General features: G+C 47.3%; 1 protein-coding gene across 3 annotated transcripts in view; it reads left to right on the top strand.

The window, feature by feature from the left end:
• The first annotated feature begins 2,204 nt into the window (after positions 1 to 2,204).
• Positions 2,205 to 20,416, top strand: part of Arhgef4 (Rho guanine nucleotide exchange factor 4) — a 136,180-nt gene continuing 117,968 nt past the window's right edge. For 2 of the 3 annotated variants that reach the window (XM_029539391.1, XM_029539390.1), the window contains exon 1: positions 2,212 to 2,285. In XM_029539391.1, the coding sequence (XP_029395251.1) occupies positions 2,247 to 2,285 (39 nt within the window). In that variant the 5' untranslated portion in view covers positions 2,212 to 2,246. Of the gene's footprint in view, positions 2,286 to 20,416 lie in introns of all 3 variants that reach the window. The other variant, XM_021197307.2, reaches the window with a different exon arrangement.

Here is a 20,416-nt window from a genome sequence, read left to right on the forward strand (position 1 = left end):
GGGTGTGGCCAAGCCCCGTGATCCCTGTTTACCAAGAACCTGAGCCTGCGCACTTGTAAGATTTTGTGCTACCCACCTGATGAGTCACTAGCCTATCACCGTGTGCCCTGCCTGCATGCACGGCTCGTGTTCAGAGCGTGAGGAACGCTGATTGGATCCAAGAGAGGGGGGAGGGATAAGAGGCAGAGGACTGATGAAAAACAAAAACAGGATGAGTGGGAGATAAAGATGAGAGTTGTTGGAGAAACCTTCCTTGGCATTCGTGTCATTTTTTTTCCCTGTCTCTGCCGGTTGGAGTGCGGGGTTGCGGCACATGTGAGCTCCTCAGGGGACTACAACCATGCAATGCAACATTCATTGCGTGCTCAGTCAGGGACGCAGCTGCCTGAGTCACCCAAACTCCTGAAAGGAATTCCCCCACCCCCAGTACTCTGAGTACCCCAACAACAGTGGCTCAAGGTGGAATCGCAATGGAATCCTTCCTTTGACCCCTGGTTGCCTCTCTTTGGGGTAAATACAAACAGACTCCCCATGGAAACTTGCAACAGTGGATTGCTTCCTCTCTAGGCAGTGGTTCCCTCCCAGGTGAAGAACACAGATTCAGGGGCAGTGTCCAAGAATGAATACACAGAGCGCATCCAGTCAAGAGTCCAGTTCTGAACACAGACTCTTTTCTCCCATGATCACGTGACTCAGGGATATGTGTCTATCAAGTTGGATAGCACAGAGGGTGACAGATGCAGTCCCTCCATACAATGTCCAGGTGCTTCTCTGGAGTGATTGACCCCACTGGGTTCTAGCCATTTATCTTTCAGCCTGGCCTAGGCTGGCTGCCCTGGTGCCTGAAAGGAAGTGGAGAAGCAGATGCTGTTTGAACATAGGAGAAACACACTACGCTCCAACTGTCACCTAGGTAATATGCTAATGATCACTGGGGCTAGGACTTAAGTGAGGGATGCAGGCTTGGGCAGGGATGCCCAGAGCCAGTGTGGACAGACACTCAACCTTCATGGGAAGCTTGATCCCATCAAGTGCAGTACAATGCACATAAACTCTTGCCTCTGTACTTCTGCAGAAATTTAGAATACCCTATTTCTGTTTTACAACTATTTTTAAAAAATGGTATGTATGTGTGTGTGTGTGTGTGTGTGTGTGTGTAGGTTTGAGTGTGTTAAAGCTGTGTTTATATAAAGATGGCTACAACTCAGGTTGGTCTCACTGGTACTGTAATTAACATTTTCTTTTTTGTGTTATGAAATTAAAACTAGGGGCCAGGGAGATGGCTCAGTTGTTAAGAGAACTCGATGTACAAGTGCGAGGATTTGAGTTTGGATCCCAGCCCCCACACAAAAAAATCTGAGGTGTGGCCACATCTGCCCATAACTCCTTTCCTGAGTCAGAGGAACCTGGCAGAGATAGGACGGAGAGCTGGGTTTGACAGCCAGCCAGTCAGCCATTCCAGCAGAAAAACCAACCCCATATTTAGTGAGAGGTTGTCTCCAAGGGGAAAGTCGGGAAGCAAAAGCCAAGTCCTGGAACATCCTCCTGTGGTATGTGTATGCTTGTGCGCAAACACACAAATGAACCTAAAAAACTGATGACTCATCAAAAACGTGACTCTAGAGACCCTCTGTGTCCTGGTCACCTGCTTCTGTCTCACCACACCAGCTTCCAGGACGCTCCTCACCTTTCCTCCAGTCACATCTATCTATCAGAGAACAACTGGAAAGGTGGGGAAAGGGGAGCAAGAAGTGGGCTCTGGGTCAAGATTTAGGTACAGGAGTCCACAATTGCCCAGTTCTAGCTTTGTGAGTACTTGTTTCCTCAGCTACTAAAATATTGCGTTAACGTCTTGAAGGTTCTCAATGGTTGACTAAGCTCTGAGGTGGAAAGGGAGGTGGCTGCTTCCAATAGGGCCAAGGCCAGGCACTAGTCATAGGACTGTGTGCCAGACAGACCTAGGGGATCAAAGGGTGGAGGTGAGCGTGCCAGCAAGCAACAGATAGACCGCTGTGGATCCACTTGCCCTTTTCTTACTTAGACTACACTCGGATTCCTAGTGGGCGGGCGGACCGGTGTTTGGACAAGTCCCTGCGGACTCGCACGTGCCCGGCGTGGCCGGGTTGCGGAGGCGGGGCTCCTCGGGGTCCAGGGCAGACCATGGGGCGGGGCGCCGGGTGGCGTCCGGAGCTCGGCTCACCAGTGCGGTCCGGAGCAGCGGGTGGCCGTAGTGCCCGGGCGGCACCATGCTTGGTGTGGTGCACTTCCTTCGCAGCTTCTTCAAGGTGAGAGACGTGGTCCCGGGGACTCAAAACTGGCAGAGTTTTGCTGGGGTTGCTGAGAGGGCAGCCGCGCACGCCGCTGCGCCCTGGGCTGTTTGTGGGTGGCTGAGAGGCACTCAAGAACGATCCGCGCGGCAGTCGCAGCTTCTCCATGGATGTGCTGGATCTGGAGGCGGTGGCCTGCCCTAGTGTGGCCTTGGGGACTGCGGGGACGGAGGGGGAAAGAGGCGCACAGGGGATGAAAGGCTCCGGGGAGGCGGACTTGACAAGGCTGGAGAGACTGGTTAGAGCCCGAGCACTCCTGGGTTTCTCACGCCCTTAACTGGGTAGCTGGGCAGCTGGAGCTACCCAGGAAGTGGTTCCTATTGTTACCTGGATGTATCAGAGGGAGAATCTCGGTTGGGGCACCCTCGTGAACAAGTGCCTAAGACTCCGTACCGGAATCGGAATTTAGTAGAAGAGCTGAGTCCTGGACTGGGGTACCCGATCGATCGTGGAGACCCCACTGTACTGGGATGCTACCACGTCTCTTGCCCACACAGGGACCTTGGGGTGGGCAGCCGGCTACAGGGCACTGGCAGAGGGGTAGCTGGCTGCAGGTTGCCAAGCCCCACCTCTCCAAGTGAGCAGCAGTGTGGGAGGTGGGAATGTGCCCTGACTTCAGGACCAAGGCTTCAAGAATCCGGAAGTGTCAGCTGGAGGTCCGCAGGAGGAAGCGCAGGGAGAGGCTGGCAGGTGATGGGTGCGGGTGAGGCAGAGTCTTCTGGCCCTGAGAGCTCTGAGCAGGAGAAGCAGGTGACCCAGACCCAGTCCGGATAGAAGGAACTCTACATGACCTCAGCCTTGTTCTCTGCCATCTGGAAGGCCTGCCTACCTGGAACCACCTTAGCGGTTCCAATACAATCACAGAGGAAGAGAATGAGGGATGGGGGAGAGGGGACTTTCTGGGGCTCGGCATCGAGGTGGGGGAAGGGCAAGCATGCCTGGCTCACTGTTTTGTGCTGTTCAGACTCTTGGAATGATGGCCCTGCCACAGAATCCCAAGCTATACAATCGATCTTGGAATAATCATTTAAGCACTCTGGGGTTTGTTTTCCTGTTTGGAAAAGTGTGGTTAATTCATTTTGTTCCTTTCGGGTTGGGGGTCTTAAGGCAGCAGGTGGGTGGTGTTTTTGTGAGCTGGGGACCTTGGTTCTTCCTCAGTTATGACTGTAGGTAGCAGTAAGCAACAGGTGACTTAGGTCACAAGTCAGCTAGACAGAATCTCCAGGTCTTGCTTGCCTTAGCCCAGGGAACAGGCAGTGTAGCCTATGGGGAGGTTGCTAGCAATTCTGGGACAGCTCGCCTGTTTGCTAACCAGACCTGGGAACTGGGGACAGGATGTCCTCACCTTCCCCTCTTACTCACTGTCCTGTCCCTGGACCCTCTTACCATATTCCATGTATATAGAGGACAGGGTGGATGTGCCCTGCAGTCTCTCCCCTGGGAGGAGCTGAAGGCCACCGCACCCACTTCTGGCTTCGCAGGCACAGTTTACAGAGACACATGTGAATGCAGATTACACCTTTGCTTGCACAGACACTGGTGATGTGGGAGGTGACAGATGCCAGCGGCTCTAGTGGGCTTCTGAAAGAATTACCTGGTGACTGGCACTTGATTGTCAACCTCAGTGTCTCAAGTTCACAGAGCCATAGCTAATCTCTCTTGAGTCCCAGGAGGAAGGGTGCCTCAGAAGCCCAAAGCCCAGGTAGATGAGCTTTCTGCTGGGCCCGTCTTCAGATGCGCTGCACTCAAACCTGCTACAAATGTGCCAGGCACAGTTCAGTTCAGGTAGGCCAGCCAGAGAGCTCACACTTGCTGTGGACCCCCGCAGAGCACAACCTTTGGTGGTACCAGGAGGGATATGCACTGTCTCAAAGGCCAGAGCCCCATCCATGCAGGCCACCGTGCTACATGTCTCGTTCAAGGGGAGTACTCTAGAATGACAAGTGGGCATCCCAGCTCTCCACCGAAGTGGTAGATCTCTCTGTCTTCATTAAACTTGCCCTATGTCTAATACAATATCCAAGGCCTCACAGTACAATGTCATAGAACACCAAGAGGCCATCGGGGACAGTATCTGTTAGCTGAGGGATGGCACAGAGTTAGTGGGAGGCGGTGGAAGTTTGTGTGACCCCTGCCCTGGGAGTGTGATCTATTTCTGCCCATTCCCAAACACATGTGTGTGCACACTAGCATGTGGTGCTCATGTATGCACACACAGGAACACACATTGGCATGCTTGTATAAACATGTGCACAGATAGGTATGCACATATCAGCATGTTTGTGTATACATGTGTATATGCAGGGCACATATACCCACATGCTTATGTACACATGCATGTACATGTGCCTGCGAGCTTATACACACATGTACATACATACTAGTATGCTCCTATATAGAACTAAACACACAGCACACACACTCACACCCCAAATGTGGTCAGATACACACATATACATGTATACTGGCATTCTTGTATTTACATGAATGCATGCATACTGGCATACTTATTCACACATACATATATGCATGTGTATATTTGTGCATGTGCATGTATATAGGTCATAAATAGACATCTGGTGACTATTGTTTGTGCACATACATGCACACCTGAATGCTCCTATGGACATGTATACACACAGTATATGCATACTGGCATGCTCTGATGCACACATACACAACAGGATACGTACTACTGATTGTGTGTTCTAGGCATGTCTGTGTACAGGAGCACATACACAGGTACATGTAAGCAGGTGCCATAAAGAAGACCAGCTTTTTACTAGTGCCAGAGATGATAGCAGGTGAGTTTCAGTGTGGAGATCATGTATGATGAGGGAATCCCCATAGGTCAGCCTAGGATATCATTTTAATTATCATGTGCATATACGATGATAGGACACATGCATGCTGTGTACCTATATGGAGAACAGAGGATAACTTTGTGGATTCAGTTCTCTTCTTCCACATTTACAAAGGGTCCAAGGATTGAACTCGGATCATCAGCTATCTTACCGGCCACCTGCTGGCTTCTTCATTGCTTCATGGCTGTTGCATAAACCTGACAGGTGGGCTAACTGAGCAGGCAGCAGAGACCGCTCTTCTCAGCTGCTGCTGTGCTTTAGTGTCCACGGATGAAGGACTGGCAGGGAGCCACAGTCTGGGAGTGGTGAGCACTCCTGAGGCTCCCAGCCAACCTTTCTTGCTACATACATGTGAGCATCATGGATCAGGGAACAGGGTGAAGTTTCTGTCAGCTGTTGATTATGTCTTCGTCAACTGACACTCAGGACAGGGAAGTCACCACAGGACAGGGCCAGAACCAGAGTGGTTGCTCTGAGGTAGACTTGGGATGTGGCCCTGTTTTGTGATCCGGCATGCCTCTACAGCTGTTGAGCTCTTCTTACTCCTGATGGTGAAATTTGGTGATGCCCTGAGTCACCAGGAATTATCTCAGAACCAATGTTTAGTATGTCCTAAAAGGTCTATGTAGTTCTTTTCTTGGACATTTGGAAAACAGACATTGTGCCTCTAGTGTGAATTCAGGTGTGTATCAGTCAACTTTCTGTTATGGTAACAAAACACTTGAGATAATTAACCTATAAAGACAGAGGGTTGGGGGATTTCTGTGAACGGATGGTTTGTCCTGTTGCTTTGGGCCCATGGTGAGATACCACGGGCTGGAGGAGATGTAGTGGATCAAAAGTGGGGGAGGGGGAGGGAGGATGAGGCTTTGGCCTAAAACCTTTTCCTAAGTCATATCTCTTAATGGCTCGGTCACCTCCCTCTCTTGCCTATCTAAGGACAGTCCTTTTGAACACGAGACTTCAGTGGACAGCCTCCTTCCAAACTACAGCATAGCCCCCCCCCCGTACCCCCTTTAGTGAATGAGCTTTGAGTCTTCAAAGTCGGATCAGGGACTTGTATAAGGGCAGTGGAGTTTACTCAACAAATATTTATTGATCACCTACTATCTGCCAGTTCTAGTCATTGAGACTTGTCTAGCCGACCTAGTTTATATTTTGTTTCACACTTTTCACAAGAGAGTGTGTACATGTATGTGTGTGGGGGAGTGTTGGGGGGGTCGCGTGTGCATGTACATGTGTAGGCCAGAAGTAGACATCTGGTAATGTCTTTAATTGATCTCTAATTTGGGGGGGGGGGCATGATCTCTCTTTGAACCTGATGCTCACTGATCTTACCGAGTTGGGTGGGGTCCTCCTGTTTCCTTTGCAGCCTGAGAAGTGCTGGGATTACGACCATACCCTACCATGCTTCACTTCTTATGTCGGTACTGGGGGGTCCAAATTGATGGCCTTATGTTCCTAGCCCCAGCAGCTTTGGTGTTTTGCTTTGTATTGTTTTAGTTACCTTTGCTGCTGTATGTACATGTGTGGGTACATGCACGACACGGAACGCATGTAGAGGTAAGAGGACAACTTGTAGGAGTTAGCTGAGGAGAATACAAGATGCTCTTGGCCAGGAGGTGGGATGCCATGTGTCTTCCTTCTCAGGAGGCCTTGGGGCTCTCAGAGCTGTGACCTGAGAAGCAGGTCCTGCCTTTGCAGCTGGTAATTGGCATTGCTTACCACAAGCTACTGTCAGGTCAGAGCTCCCTCCCTGCCTGAGGTGTTCTCAGACAGCTTGGTCTTTTCAGGCTGAGGGAGGTGAGCCCCTAGGAAGTGCTGTGGGTGAGAGTGTTCTCTCAGCTGGCACTTCCTGCAGAGCTGAGGGAAGGGCAGAGCTTCTTCTGGTTTTTCCAGACAGATCACTTCCACCCTGCTGGGGTACCGCAGGGATGTTGTCAGTGCTGGGGTAGGGCTGTGCCATGCTTTCTCTGAGCCAAAAGAGTGACGGGGGCCTGGCTGGGACCCTCCTAGGAAGGGAAACAAACAGACACACACTAACAGTTAAGAGAGTAACACCTTTTGGGTGTCACATAAATAAGTTAGGTAATGTCACCAGGGGACTACAAACCTTTGACTGCTACAATCATCTACTCTTCTGTAAGCCTGGTCAGGTGACCAACTGCCTCAGGGATTCCAGGTAGGTACCAGCAGGAAGTATAGGACATTGCTCAGTGGTAGAGAGCGCTCACCTAGCTTGCACTAAGCTCTGGGTTCTGTCCCCACCACTGGGACCAACAACCAAGAGATTTTTCTCAGGGTATCTCTGTGGTTCCCTGAGAGTCTTTTGGGTCTTGGTAATTAAGGTATCTATGCTTAGATTTGGAGGCAGAGAGCCCCTGTCCAAATCCCAATGTTTAGACAAGATTCTTGGTCCTTTTAAGCATTTGCTTCTGTACTCAGGGTCATCCAACCTTTGACATTGTGAAATGACACTGTCATCCTCACATGTGCCGGGCCACATGTAGCCTGTAGGCTACAGCTTGAACATGCCTGGATAGGCTACCACACCTGCTCCACTTCAGAAGTATCCACATGGTACAGGGCATGCGCCAAGCCATCTTAGATGTGCCGTCTAACCACCAATGCTATTTTTATAATGAGGGAAACAGATCCTTCCAGTCCTACAATTTGTATTCTTTCCAGAGTTTTCCAGGGATATGTTCTATGTAGAGCATGCCTGGGTTGCACTTGCTCCCTAGAGGAACTGGGCAGACTGGCCCCCCTGAAGAGCTCCTATGTGAGCATCACCTTTGTCACCAGGGGTGAAGCTGAGTAGTGGCCAGTCTTGGGGAGTCAGGATAGGAGACACAAATCTTTGCCTAACGGAATCCAGCAGGACCAGATGGTTCATAGCATCGTGGGAAGCCTCATCCTGGGGCACTGAGCTGCCTTCAGAAGTCCCAAGAAGCCTGCATGGGTGAGATAGGGTGATTCAACACAGATGTGTGGGAGACCAAGAGGTGAGAGACGAAGAGCATGCCCAGGACGAAGGGAGAGTATGCTTAAAAGCAGGTGTCAGAGAGGACCTCCTGGGAGCAGTGGGGACCGGGGGCCGGGGTGGGGGTGGGGGTGAGGAGACACAGCATAGGAATTAGGCAGGAGAAGTGATATCTAGGAGGTGAGCAGAGGCCTGGCATCTCCTGTAGTTTGGGGAGTGCCGGGCTGTACAGGCCACACGGGGAATATGTTGCGACTTAAGGCACAGCTAGTGGGTTCCAACTTTGAAGGCCATAGCTTCTCGGAACCGAGACCTTCTTGGAAGGAGACAGGTGTAAATAGTTATAGCCTGGAGAGGGGAAAGTCTCCGCAGCTAGGGCAATATCAAAGGCCTCCTAAACTTAACGCAGGCTGCTGACCCTGGAGGTCCTGAGCCTGCCAAGGACCACCTGAGAAGCTATTTAGGTTCCAGTGAGGAGTCATCTTGTGCTGGTAGCCTGGTAGCCTGGTAGCCTGGTGCTTCCAGGACAGGGATGCCAGCATGTGTCACCACAGCTATGCCAAGGCACCAGTACTACATGCGTTCCATTCCTTAAATCCAGACGACCTTACTTTGCCCCGCCGAGCCTGTCCCATGGAGACAGGTTGGCACGGCATCACCATGGTCCCTTGGAGTGCCCTGTACCTATCCCAAGACCCACCTCGAGATGGGCTGACGGGAACACTGCGCAGTAGTCTGCAGTGTGATGTTGCCATGCAGCGCTGAATAAGGAGTGTCAGTCTCTCCTGCTGCCAAGAGGTAGCTGCACCACTGTGGATGCACTGGACCACTTAGCCTGGCCTCGGCCTTCTCTCTGGAAGGGGTGCCTGCTTCACAGGTGTCATACTGGCTTCATGAGCTCCCCCCACCCCCCGCTGTCAATCATGTTCCACATAGCAAGGCTGATCTTGAACTTGGGTCTCACCGGGACTAGGAGGAACTTGTGTGCCTGCTAACCCTGGGTGAGCTGCTTGTGTGTGTAGTAGGCTTCCAGGAGTAGGTACTTTTGCTCTTGCCCTTAGCTCTCCTAGGGGACCTACCTTCTACATGCCTGGGTCATGGTAAAAGGACAGGGCACATAACTTCACCCTTCCATTTGGTCCACTGTTAAGGGAAGTCCATAAGAGCCCTTTCAGCATTCCAGGACCACACCACATAGGCTGGGATAGTTTTCAAAGACTTACATACTAAAAAGTATTAAACCTTGCAGAAAGAAATTGGCCAAGGCACAAATAAATGGAAAGACATTTTGTTCATAGATTAGGACATTTAATATTGTTAAGATGTCAGTGTTGCTGGGAGTGCTCCACGGACTGACATCATCACTGCCTAGAGTGCTCCACTGACTGACATCATCACTGCCTAGCGTGCTCCACAGGGTAACATCATCACCACTAGCCAGCTATAGTGCTCCAGGATTGCTGTCAGCACTTCTTATCGTGCTCCAGGGACTCAATACAATTTCCCTAATCCCAATAAATTTTGTCTAAGGTAGAAAAAAACTCTAAAATTGATGTGTAGCCTCAATGACACCAAATAGCTAAAATCAACTCAACAAAGCCCAAAGTCTGAGAATAAAACAGCAACTGTTTGCTACTTGGGTTACACAGTGACTTTTGGATACAACAAAAAAGCAGAAATGGCAAAACAAACATGAAGTTGATGTGGAATTGAGTTGAAATTAACAAGGTCCCAGTCTACAAAACTCTGCGAAAAAGTTGAAAAGACAATCCACTGAGTGGTAGAAAATCTTTCCATATGATCTATCTGACAGGGATTTGTACCCAAAACATAGGCAACACGGTTTAATTTACAAGTAGGCTAAGATTTAGGTAGACACTTCTGTAGTAACATCATACATGTGACGGGTAACCCCACAGAGAGATTCCTTCACTGTCATCGGTTACTGGGAAATGTAAACAAGAATTATGGTGAGATGGTCCTCTATGTCCTCTGTCATTAACACAGTGAAGATATCAGGAGTCCTTGGTACCTTGAAGTGAAGCTGGGAGCCTTTCACCATCCTGGTGGGTCATGTGAGTTGGTTCCAGCACATTGGAAAACACTTCACCAGCTGCATACAAAGTTGCCACTTGACCAACTAGACTCCAAGGGACTTGTCCCTGGATACACAAAGCTACTTCCACAAGGGGCATCCCAGACTGGGAAGAGCTCAAGTGTTGTTTGTGTGCAGCTGGACATGTGTGTGGTATACGTTCATGTGTGTGCAGGTCAGGCATCCTAACCAACACAAGCTCTCTCAATAATCTTAGAGCTAGGCTCATCAGCCAGAAAATCCACTGTACCGGGGGCCAGACGTCAACCCACCGATCGCCTGGGATTGCAGGGTTATCTGCCACTGTGCCCGGCTTTTCATGTGGGTGGCGGAGATTTGAACTCAGGTCCACAGCAAGTGTCCTTACCCACTCAGCCATCTCCCAGGTCCCTGGTATCTTGGAGTGGTTGAAAAGATAAACAGACTGCAGTTCCGTTCGCACAATGGAATCCTGTTTAGCAACAGAATGAGTTGACACATGTATCAACCAACTCCAGTGAGACTCAAAATAACTGAGTGTTACTGACAGGAGCCAGTAACAACATGTTATTCCTTTTATGGGAACTTTCCAGAACAGACAGACACAAAGGCAGAGGAGCAGCTGCTAGGCCTAGGAGAAACTACACAGGAACAGTAGGCACCACTGCTAATAAGTTGCAATTTCTCGCAGGGAGAGTGGAAGTGTTCCAAAGCAGACTAAGATGACGCCTGTGCAAGCCTGCTAACTTATTTAAACACTTAATTCCTGGAAGCAGGTGATTTGTTCACTATGTGAATTATAGTTCAATAAATCATAACTCTTAAAGAGCTGTGAGGGCTGGGGAGATGGCTCTGTTTGTAAAGCGCTTGCCGCATGAGCTTAAGGACCCGAGTTAAATGCTGCAGAACTCACAGCAAACAAACAAGCAAAAAACCCGCCAGGATCGATGGAGAGTGTTATACCCACAGTTACAAGGGGGGCAGAGACAGGCAGCTCTCTGGCTCCTTGGCCAGCCCCAACTAGCAGAATTAGCAAGCTCCAGGTGAAGGTAGGAGACCCTGTTTTAAAACACAAGGTAAAGAGGACTGGAGAGGTGGCCTAGTGTACACTGCTCCTGATACTGAATTTATGGGTTATTCAGGAATTGCTCACCCATAGGGCTCTCTCTCTGTCCCATCCCTTTGTCCTTCCTTCCTCCTTCCCTCCCTCCCTCCCTCCCTCCCTCCCTCCCAGTTGCTGGAAAAGAAAATGGCAGGAGCCCTTCCTAGAGACTCTGCCTGAGTGTGATTTTTGTTTCCTAAGAGAAACTTCCAGAGACTCTAAATAATCATGGGCACCTATAATATGGTGGACTCACACCAACTAAATTCTGCTCCTTCCTCTTCTAGCAAGGATAGAAAAAAAATATTTTCAGTGTCCCACAAAGAAACACACAAAGGAAAACAAACCCTTCAAGCAATCTTCCTCCCGTTTACACATTATTGTCCCCACCTTGTGACTAGCAGGGCCAGTGGACTTGAGACATTTGGCAATTAAGGTGCCCACAAGAGATTTGTCTTTTGAATATGCTGGGTTTAATCACCCAAACATTCCTCTCAGTACCAGGCTATTATAAAGATTACATTAATCTCATGTAACTAGCTGCCTCACCAAGCCAGAAAGGTAGGTGGACTCTGCAGCAGGCTTAGCTGAAGAATCCTCTATCCCCCATTGAAATCACTTGGGGTTTAAACTGCAGCCATGTCTGAGGGTGACAGACCAGGAGGATGGCAGGCAGGCCAGAATGTCAAGGCTGGTCTTTGAGCTTAACCAGTGACTGATCCTAAACAGGAAGGCATGTGTGAACTTGGCAAGGGTGCCACAAACCCAACAAACCCAACAGTCACAGGAGCTAGAGTCACAGGGTGACTGGTCTCAAAGTCCCATTGCTTATGGGATCAACACAGGGGATGTGATGCCACCCCTCAGAAGCACAGCAGTGCCAACCTGGCTGGCTCCATTTTCTTTTTCATTGTTCCCATGGTATTAGCTTTGTGCAATCTGGTCTTGAAGCTTAGGGTCGGTTGATTCTTTAACATATCAAGTTATCTTGGGGTTGGTTCATTAACTTATCAGAGCGTGCTAAGGCTTGGCTCATATTGAAGCTGCCTCATGTACGACTCCTTATCGCATAAGCATTACATTACTCCAAGTCACACAGGATGGTTTTCCAGTCTCACACAGTGGTTTCACTTATGTTCCTAACATCCCTTCAAACTCAGCTAGCACATGCTGACTTCCTGAAGTCTCGAGTAACAGTAAGTGACAAGATTCCATGGTGACAGTGGTTTCAATGAGTCTCTGGGCAAGCCCCTAACTCAAAGAATGAATTAATCTAGCTCTCTCTTCAGCTTGCCTTAAGGTAATCCTGCCTTCCTGAGAGATGGAGGGATGTCCCTGAGCCAGATAATTAACCTAACCCAACTGGAATGTTAAGTGACTACGCGATGAGAGATTATATTCTATTGAGCAGGACTTTCTCTCTTAGCACACTTTCACTGATACTCATTACCATAATACATTTCCTCTGTGAGGGTAACCTTAGAGTTGCTTTAAAGTCAGATCAGAGCCTACAGAAAACCTTTGACATCTTTGGCCTCTGGCAAGGATGAGCCTGCCAAGCTGTTCCTGGCTTTCAATCAAAAGACAAGCTGACTGCTTTTCTTTGGGGTCTTTTTCCACTAGACCAGTGGTTCACAACCTGTGGGTTGTGACCCCATTGGCAACCCTCTATGTCCAAGAAATATTTACATTATGATTCATAACAGTAGCCAAACTACAGTTATGAGGTAACAATGGAAACAGTTTTATGGTGGGGGGTCACGGCAACATGAGGAACTGTACTAAAGGGTTGCAACATTAGGAAGGTTAAGAATCACTGCCCTAGACTGTTTTCATAATTTTAAACAGTTTCATCATCCCCCTTCTTAAAGAGGTAACCCTAACTGCATTGTGGCATTGGGGTGGTGACCAATCTGTCTTCTTTCTGCTGAATGGAGGTCCCAGATATGGCAGTCATAGTACCCCTCCACCGGGTTTATCTAAAAGCCTCTGTCTTAGTCAGTGTTCTATCGATGTGAAGAGACACCATGACCATGGCAACTCTTAACTCTTTTAAAGGAAAACATTTAATTAGTGGCTTGCTTACAGCTTCAAAGGCTTAGTCCATTGTCATCATAGCAGGGAGCCTAGTGGCAGGCAGGTATAGTGCTAAAGAAGTAGCTAAGAGCTACATCCTGATCTGTGGCCTGAGACAGAGACTGGGCATGACATGGCCTTTCGAAATGCCAAAGCCTGTCCCCAGTGCTGCATTTATTCCAACAAGGCCACACACTCCAACAAAACCACACCTCCTAATCCTTTTTGAATAGTGTGATTCCCCCGGTGACTAAGCATTCAACTATATGAGCCTATAGGGGGCCATCCTTATTCAAACCATCACAGACCCCAAAAATTCATCAGTAGTTCTTGTTTGCGTAACAGCCTGGTATAGGGAGGAAACAAAGGCCTTGACCGGTACAAAGAGATGTGAGTAAAGGAGGAAAGGAAGAGTTATTAGCACGAGTCCTGGACCAGTAAGAGGAGAAGCCTGGACAGAGTATGTTTTTTAATGTCTGAATCAAAGTCCATTAGTGTCTTTTGATGGCATTACATAGCATGCGTCCATTGACTACTCCAGTCTTTCTTTGGTTTTTAAGCCTGGCTCAACCCAGGATCTGCTTTCAGGCCCTTTGGTAGCTGCTGAGGTGGTTTAGAATCAGTGTGAGATCCTTTCCTGATGGCTTTCAGATAGGGAAGGAAAGGAAGCAGACGTATTTAATTTGGGGGTTGAAACAAACAATAGGGGATCTGTCCCTCTTAGCTATGGGCAGGTGCGACAGTAAGCCAATGTATGGAGTTTTAAAATTGGTCATGTTTTTCTTACCAAGAAGACAGTTATTTGTGAGAGATAGTTGTCTAAATAGCACCTTAGATGGATTTAAGTCTAATGTCTGGCAGGTGCAATCCCTTGGATGTCAAAGAGACATATCGAAATCATTTTAGACTATGGTTATACTGTCCAATTAGGTGTTTAAGATCATGCTAGTGGCTAAAATGATTTGTGCATGTGCGTGTGTGTGTGTGTGTGTGTGTGTGTGCGCACGCGTGCGCGCGTGCGCGTGTGTGTGCATGCATGTGTGTGTGCGTTGCATGTGTGTGCGTGAGCATGTGCATGTGTGTGTGCATGTGTATGCGTGTATATGTGTGTGTGTGTGTGTGTGTGTGCGCGCGTGTGTGTGTGTGCATGCATGTGTGTGTGCGTTGCATGTGTGTGCGTGAGCATGTGCGTGTGCGTGTGCGTGTGCGTGTGTGTGTGTGTGTGTGTGTGTGTGTGTGTGTGTATGCCATCAAAGTCAGTTGAAGATATGGTCCTCATGCGCCTACGGCTCCTCTAGTTTTCATTTTAGCTACTGTTCTGTCTGTGTAAGGTCAGGGTGAGGGCCTTGCTTGACCATGGCTTCACTTGGATGCTTTAAAAGATGTCCCTCTGTGTTGACACTATTTTTCGTCAACTGGGCAACCCATAGAGTTCTCTGGGTGGTGTTTTCATACCTTCCCAACAAGAGAACAAGTGAGTTACCACAGGAACAGGACATTTCAAGAGATGCCTCACAGTCTCCTGGAACTAGTTGGCCTTGGTGAGTGTCATTGTTAGGGTTTCTATTGCTGTGAAGAGACACCATGACCACAGCAACTCTTATAAAGGAAAGTACTTCATTGGGGCTGGCTTCCAGTTCAGAAGGCTGCTCCACTGTTATCACAGCAGGAAGCAAGGCAGCATGCAAACAGACATGGAGCTAGAGAGGTAACTGAGCGTCTACACCCAGATCAGCAGGCAGTGAGAGGAGAGATTTGATACTGGGGCCTGGCTTGAGCATCTGAGACCTCAAAGCCCACTCCCAAGTGACACACTTCCTCCAACAAGGCCACACTACTCCAACAGAGCTATGCCTACTAATACTGCCACTCCTTATGGAGCTCATTTTCATTCAAGCCACCACATCTGGCAAGAGGCAAACTATTGTCCCATTTTTTAGCCTCTCTGACCATGTCCATATAGGCCTCCAAGTACAGGTAGGTATGTAACATGCAGAAGATCAACTTCTGCTACTTTTAATTGATATAATATGTTTCAGCAAAAAATCCCAAACACTTAAAGAAACTTTGATTAGTTATACATTTTGGTTCTTTAAGTCAAACTTGTAATTATTAGGAAGAACAGAACATCACTCCACTGATTTAAGCAGAAGCTCCGTATCAATGAATTGAACTTTGACTTTAGAAATTTTAACTTCATATACATGAAGTCTCATTCTTTGTGTAACTCGACTAGGCCTTTGTAACTTGTTTAAACAGTTCAGCTTTCTTCTGCGTTTTGAAAGAAAAAAATCCAGCCATCTTAATCTTTTCCCTTTTTTACTAAAGATCTTTTCATCCTTAGTCAGGTGTGGTGTTGGTGCACATCTCTAATCCTAGCACTTGGAAGGTAGAAGAAGACCGATCTCTATGAGTTCAAGGCGAGCCTGGTCTACATAGAATGTTCCAGGATAGCCTTAGCCATGGCTACATAGTGAGACTCAAAACCTAATAAATAAATAAATAAATAAATAAATAAATAAATAAATAAATAAATTTCCATTCTTACATCTTTATTGCATATTCTACTTGCTGGTTTTCTTTTTTTTAATTCTATGGGACATGGGAATATTAATAAATAAATTGACCATCTGTTGTGAGATTTTTATCCTGGAGGTGGGTGGGTGAGTAAGCATAAGATCTCAATGATGAAAGAAGATCTGACTTCATCCAGGTTCACCCAGTGAGAACTTATTGGGCTTACTCACAGAGCATATGTGAGGAGTTACTGACACGGGCATGGATGCCCCCAAAGCAAATGTACCAAATGAGAGTACAGCAAATAGCCAGCATGGTTGATAGCTTCCTCATAGTTGTGTGTGGGAAGCCCTTCTCCCTAGTCTTCCACAGCCATATACTTTGACTCCTAAGGCTACATGCAATTAAGGCAGCATCGCATGCAGCTGGCTGGAAGGATGACCCAGGCGAGACTGCTGTGACCCTCCTTAACCCTTCCTCTATGATGGAACATCAACAACCAATAAACCTAGCTGTGATGATCTTTTACAAGCAGCCACAACTGGTCTTACCAAGATGGTAGTTGTTTGGCTTAGAAGACAGTGCCATTCACCGTCACCTTAATGAAGGAAAACTGAATCCAAAATACTTACATAGGATAATGTAGTGCATTAATATTGCCTGTGCATATACCATTGAACTACAAAGCTTTGTAAGTTTACAGGTAACTCTTAACATAAAACCAAAGAAACCTTTATAACCTTATACAGAATGTAGATTTATTTGCCATAAGCTGGGGTTTGGTTTTGAGGATCAGACACAGAGACAAACATCAAATTGATGATTACAACATTCAGCAGAGCTCAACTAGGAAGCCCTGTTAAAGCCACAATGCTGGAGTTATAATTGTCTTCTGGGTCTAGCGTTGACCTCTTCTCCGCCCCTAGGCAAAGGCTGTTACTGGGGAAGGAATCCATGGGGGAAGCAAAAGGAAAGGAAGTGTGGCCAACGTCCACAGCCAGAGAGAGGAAAGGAAGTGTGGCCAACATCCACAGCCAGAGAGAGGAAAGGAAGTGTGGCCAACGTCCACAGCCAGAGAGAGGAAAGGAAGTATGGCCAACATCCACAGCCAGAGAGAGGAAAGGAAGTGTGGCCAACGTCCACAGCCAGAGGGATTGCTCTGGAAACACGGGAAAACTGGGAAGTAGAATGTGGCCGTGGCACGTTCATGCCTGAGCACTGAGCTTCTGGGTCCATCAAGGATATTGTTTGTGTTTACACATTCGTTTCTAATTGCATATTGCTACTACAATACATAAGGCATTGTCTTCAGTTTTATTTGTTGACTCTGTATCTCATCACCTTGCAAACTCAATTATTATTAGGGACATTTTTTTAGTTTCCTTGGAATTTTTCCATGCAGAGAAAATTATGACCCCTGAACAAAGTTGTATTTCATGATTTTTCATTCCTATCAGTTTTTATTGCCTTGCCTTGCCTTATTGCATTATCTGGAATATCCAATAGGGATGTTGAATGGGAACGAGAAGAGCAGTCATTGTTGGCATGGCCCCAGTCTTGGGAGTGTAGCTTCTAGTTTCTCACCATAAAGGATGACGCTACTTGTGGTTTGTCTCCAGGTGTCCTGTGGTTGTTGGTGGTTTGTTGTTTGTTTTTCATCAAGTTTAGGGTAAAGGCCTATGTTCTGACTGTTGAGAGTTTTCACTTTGAAGTAATGGTAAACGGCAAATGCTCTCTCTCTGGTGCCACTGATATGATCACCAAGCCTTACCAGGTGATGCACCTTCTCCAGCCTCTTGCTATGAAGAGTTACATTAGCTGAGCTTTAGATGCCAAGGAACTTTATATCTGAGGTAGATCGCACCCAGTTGTGGTGCATCATTTCTATTACACATTAGTGGGTTGGATTTGTTAATATTTTACGGAAGACTTAACATCTGTGTACAGGGAGGATAATGGTCTCTGGCTTTTTGTTTTGATCCCATCTTTTTTGATTTTGTAATGCTGACCTCATTGGATGTTAGGTAGTGTTTCCTCTGCTTCAGTTTTCTGTAAGATGATGTAAAGAATTGGGTAACATTTAGTCCTCAAATGTTGGCTAAACTTCATTGGTGAAGCTCCCTGGGCATGGTGCTGTTTTGCAATGCCCTTTTATATGTGATATTTACCTCTGAGTGTTGGTAGAGATGTGTTATCTTTGTGCCTATTGGTCAGGAATTTAGCCACTTCATCTAAGCAATCAAATTTATGGGCATACCCATAATGCACCTCTGTTATCCTTCTAAAATCTACGATAGCAGTGGTTTTGGCTCTTTGTTTTTAAAAGTATTTATTGTGCTGTATGAGTGAGTGTACATATGTGTGTTGGCATTCACATACCTCAGAGTGACGATGGTGGTCATAAGACAACTTTTGGGAACTGAGTCTCTCTTACCATGTGGGTTCCTGGGATCAAACTCAGTTTGTCAGTCTTGACAACAAGTGCCTTTCCCAGCTGAGCCATCACATGGGCCCTGGCCCTCTGTCATAAATTTTATTCTTTTTTTTTTTTTTTTTTTCGAGACAGGGTTTCTCTGTATAGCCCTGGCTGTCCTGGAACTCACTTTGTAGACTAGGCTGGCCTCGAACTCAGAAAATCCACCTGCCTCTGCCTCCCGAGTGCTGGGATTAAAGGCGTGCACCACTACACCTGGCCATAGATTTTATTCTTATACCCACTTCTTTCAAAAATATTTTCTAATTTCAGTTGTGACCTCGGTGGAGACATAAAAGATCACAGGAGAGAGAACTACCCATTCTTTCTTGGTGTTATACGTTCGTCTGCCTCCTCTAACTCTTTAAAGAGTTCTCAGCTACATAGCTGTGTTCAATGGAGAGGTAGGGTGAAGTATGGGTACTCCATCTCTACCTGGAGATGGACCTTTCGTGTGGATTTTTTTCTATATTGGAGATTGAACGTGGACTCTTTCAGATACCAGGTATATTGGTTGGGTGTCTTTAGAGGATCTGAACTGACAGCATGCATCTACATAATTAAAAAAGGATTTATCAGAATGGCTTACTGTCTGTTCTCGAGTTAGTCCAACAATGGCTGTCTCCTGGTAGAAAGGCCAAGAATCGAAAAGTTGTTCAATCCACAATAGTTTTCTAAGATATTTAACTCATTATTCACCAAACCATTGATTAAGACAGTTCTCATGATCTTATCTAAGCATACACACACACACACACACACACACACACACACACACACACACACCCCTCATACACACTGTGTGTGAATCACTATCCCTGAGGTACTTCTCAGTCTACTACAGAAGGTTATGATAAAGATAAAATCAAAGTCATTGAAGACAGCGGGAGGTCACTGTTGTGTGACACTCTTTTGGCAGAGATGTAAACAAAGCTCTACTCATTCTAGATAGGGCACTAATGATAGACCAAGTTAATGATACCAATGGAGTCCAACTTAATGTCCCAGTGAACCTGTTGGGGTTTCTTTCAGGAGTATGAATGAAGGGTTACTTACGGGAGGAGGGGGTGACTCAAAGGCAGCTGCATCACCAAACGACCACCCTTGAGTCAGGTTATCTCAAGAAAACAATTGACAGTTTAAGTGAATGAGGACATAGGAGAAAAAGTGCCCGGTCGGAGGCTTGGAAAGGTCTGTGTGGCAACAAGGAAGGCGAGGGGAGTAAGGCGGCAGGTCTGTAGAGTAGGGAAGCCACTAGGTTCCAGTAGAAAGCACTGCTCACTGGGTGGCAGATAGCATGTGCATGGGCAAGAAGGCCTTGTGTTTGGCCTCCACTGGCTGGTAGTGCCCTCCTTGATCAGGGGAGAGGACACTGTGAGGTAAAGAAGCAATCCTTGTAGGCACTTGGTCCCTACTCTGGGAAGGAGATGAGTGTTGGGTGTTTGGTCCTGCCATATGAAGGTGTTTTGTTTTGTTTTGTTTTTATTGCTGTGGCTTATTTGGCTTACAATTCCACATCACTGTTCCTTATTGAGGGAAGCCAGGAAGGAACGCAGACGGGAGAGGAAGAGGCGGAAACTCTGGAGGAAAGCGGCTGGTTGGCTTGTGCTCAGCTAATTGTGTTCCACAGCCCAGACCCACCAACCCAGCGATGCTGTTCATAGTGAGCTGGGCTTTCTTAAGTCCATTAGCAATATGACAGCGCTCCATAGAAACAGTCACGGGGCAATCTGATGGAGGCAATCTGTAATCCCTCTTCCCAAGTGACTCCAGAGCGTGTCGAGCTTATTATAATAACTAATCAGCAAAGATGGAATGACAATGAAATTAGCATACCAAGAACAATAACCTGGGTGTGAGTATATATGTGTGCCTGTGTGTGTGTGTGTGTGTGTGTGTGTGTGTTTATGTGTATGTGTGTAGGCATCCATACTTCCCATATGAGGCAAACACCAACTGAGCTATGACCCCAGCTCCAATCCCAGCTTTTATATCCTAGC

The sequence above is a fragment of the Mus pahari genome, chromosome 5 (genome assembly GCF_900095145.1).
Source record: "Mus pahari chromosome 5, PAHARI_EIJ_v1.1, whole genome shotgun sequence".
NCBI classification, from domain to species: Eukaryota; Metazoa; Chordata; class Mammalia; order Rodentia; family Muridae; genus Mus; species Mus pahari.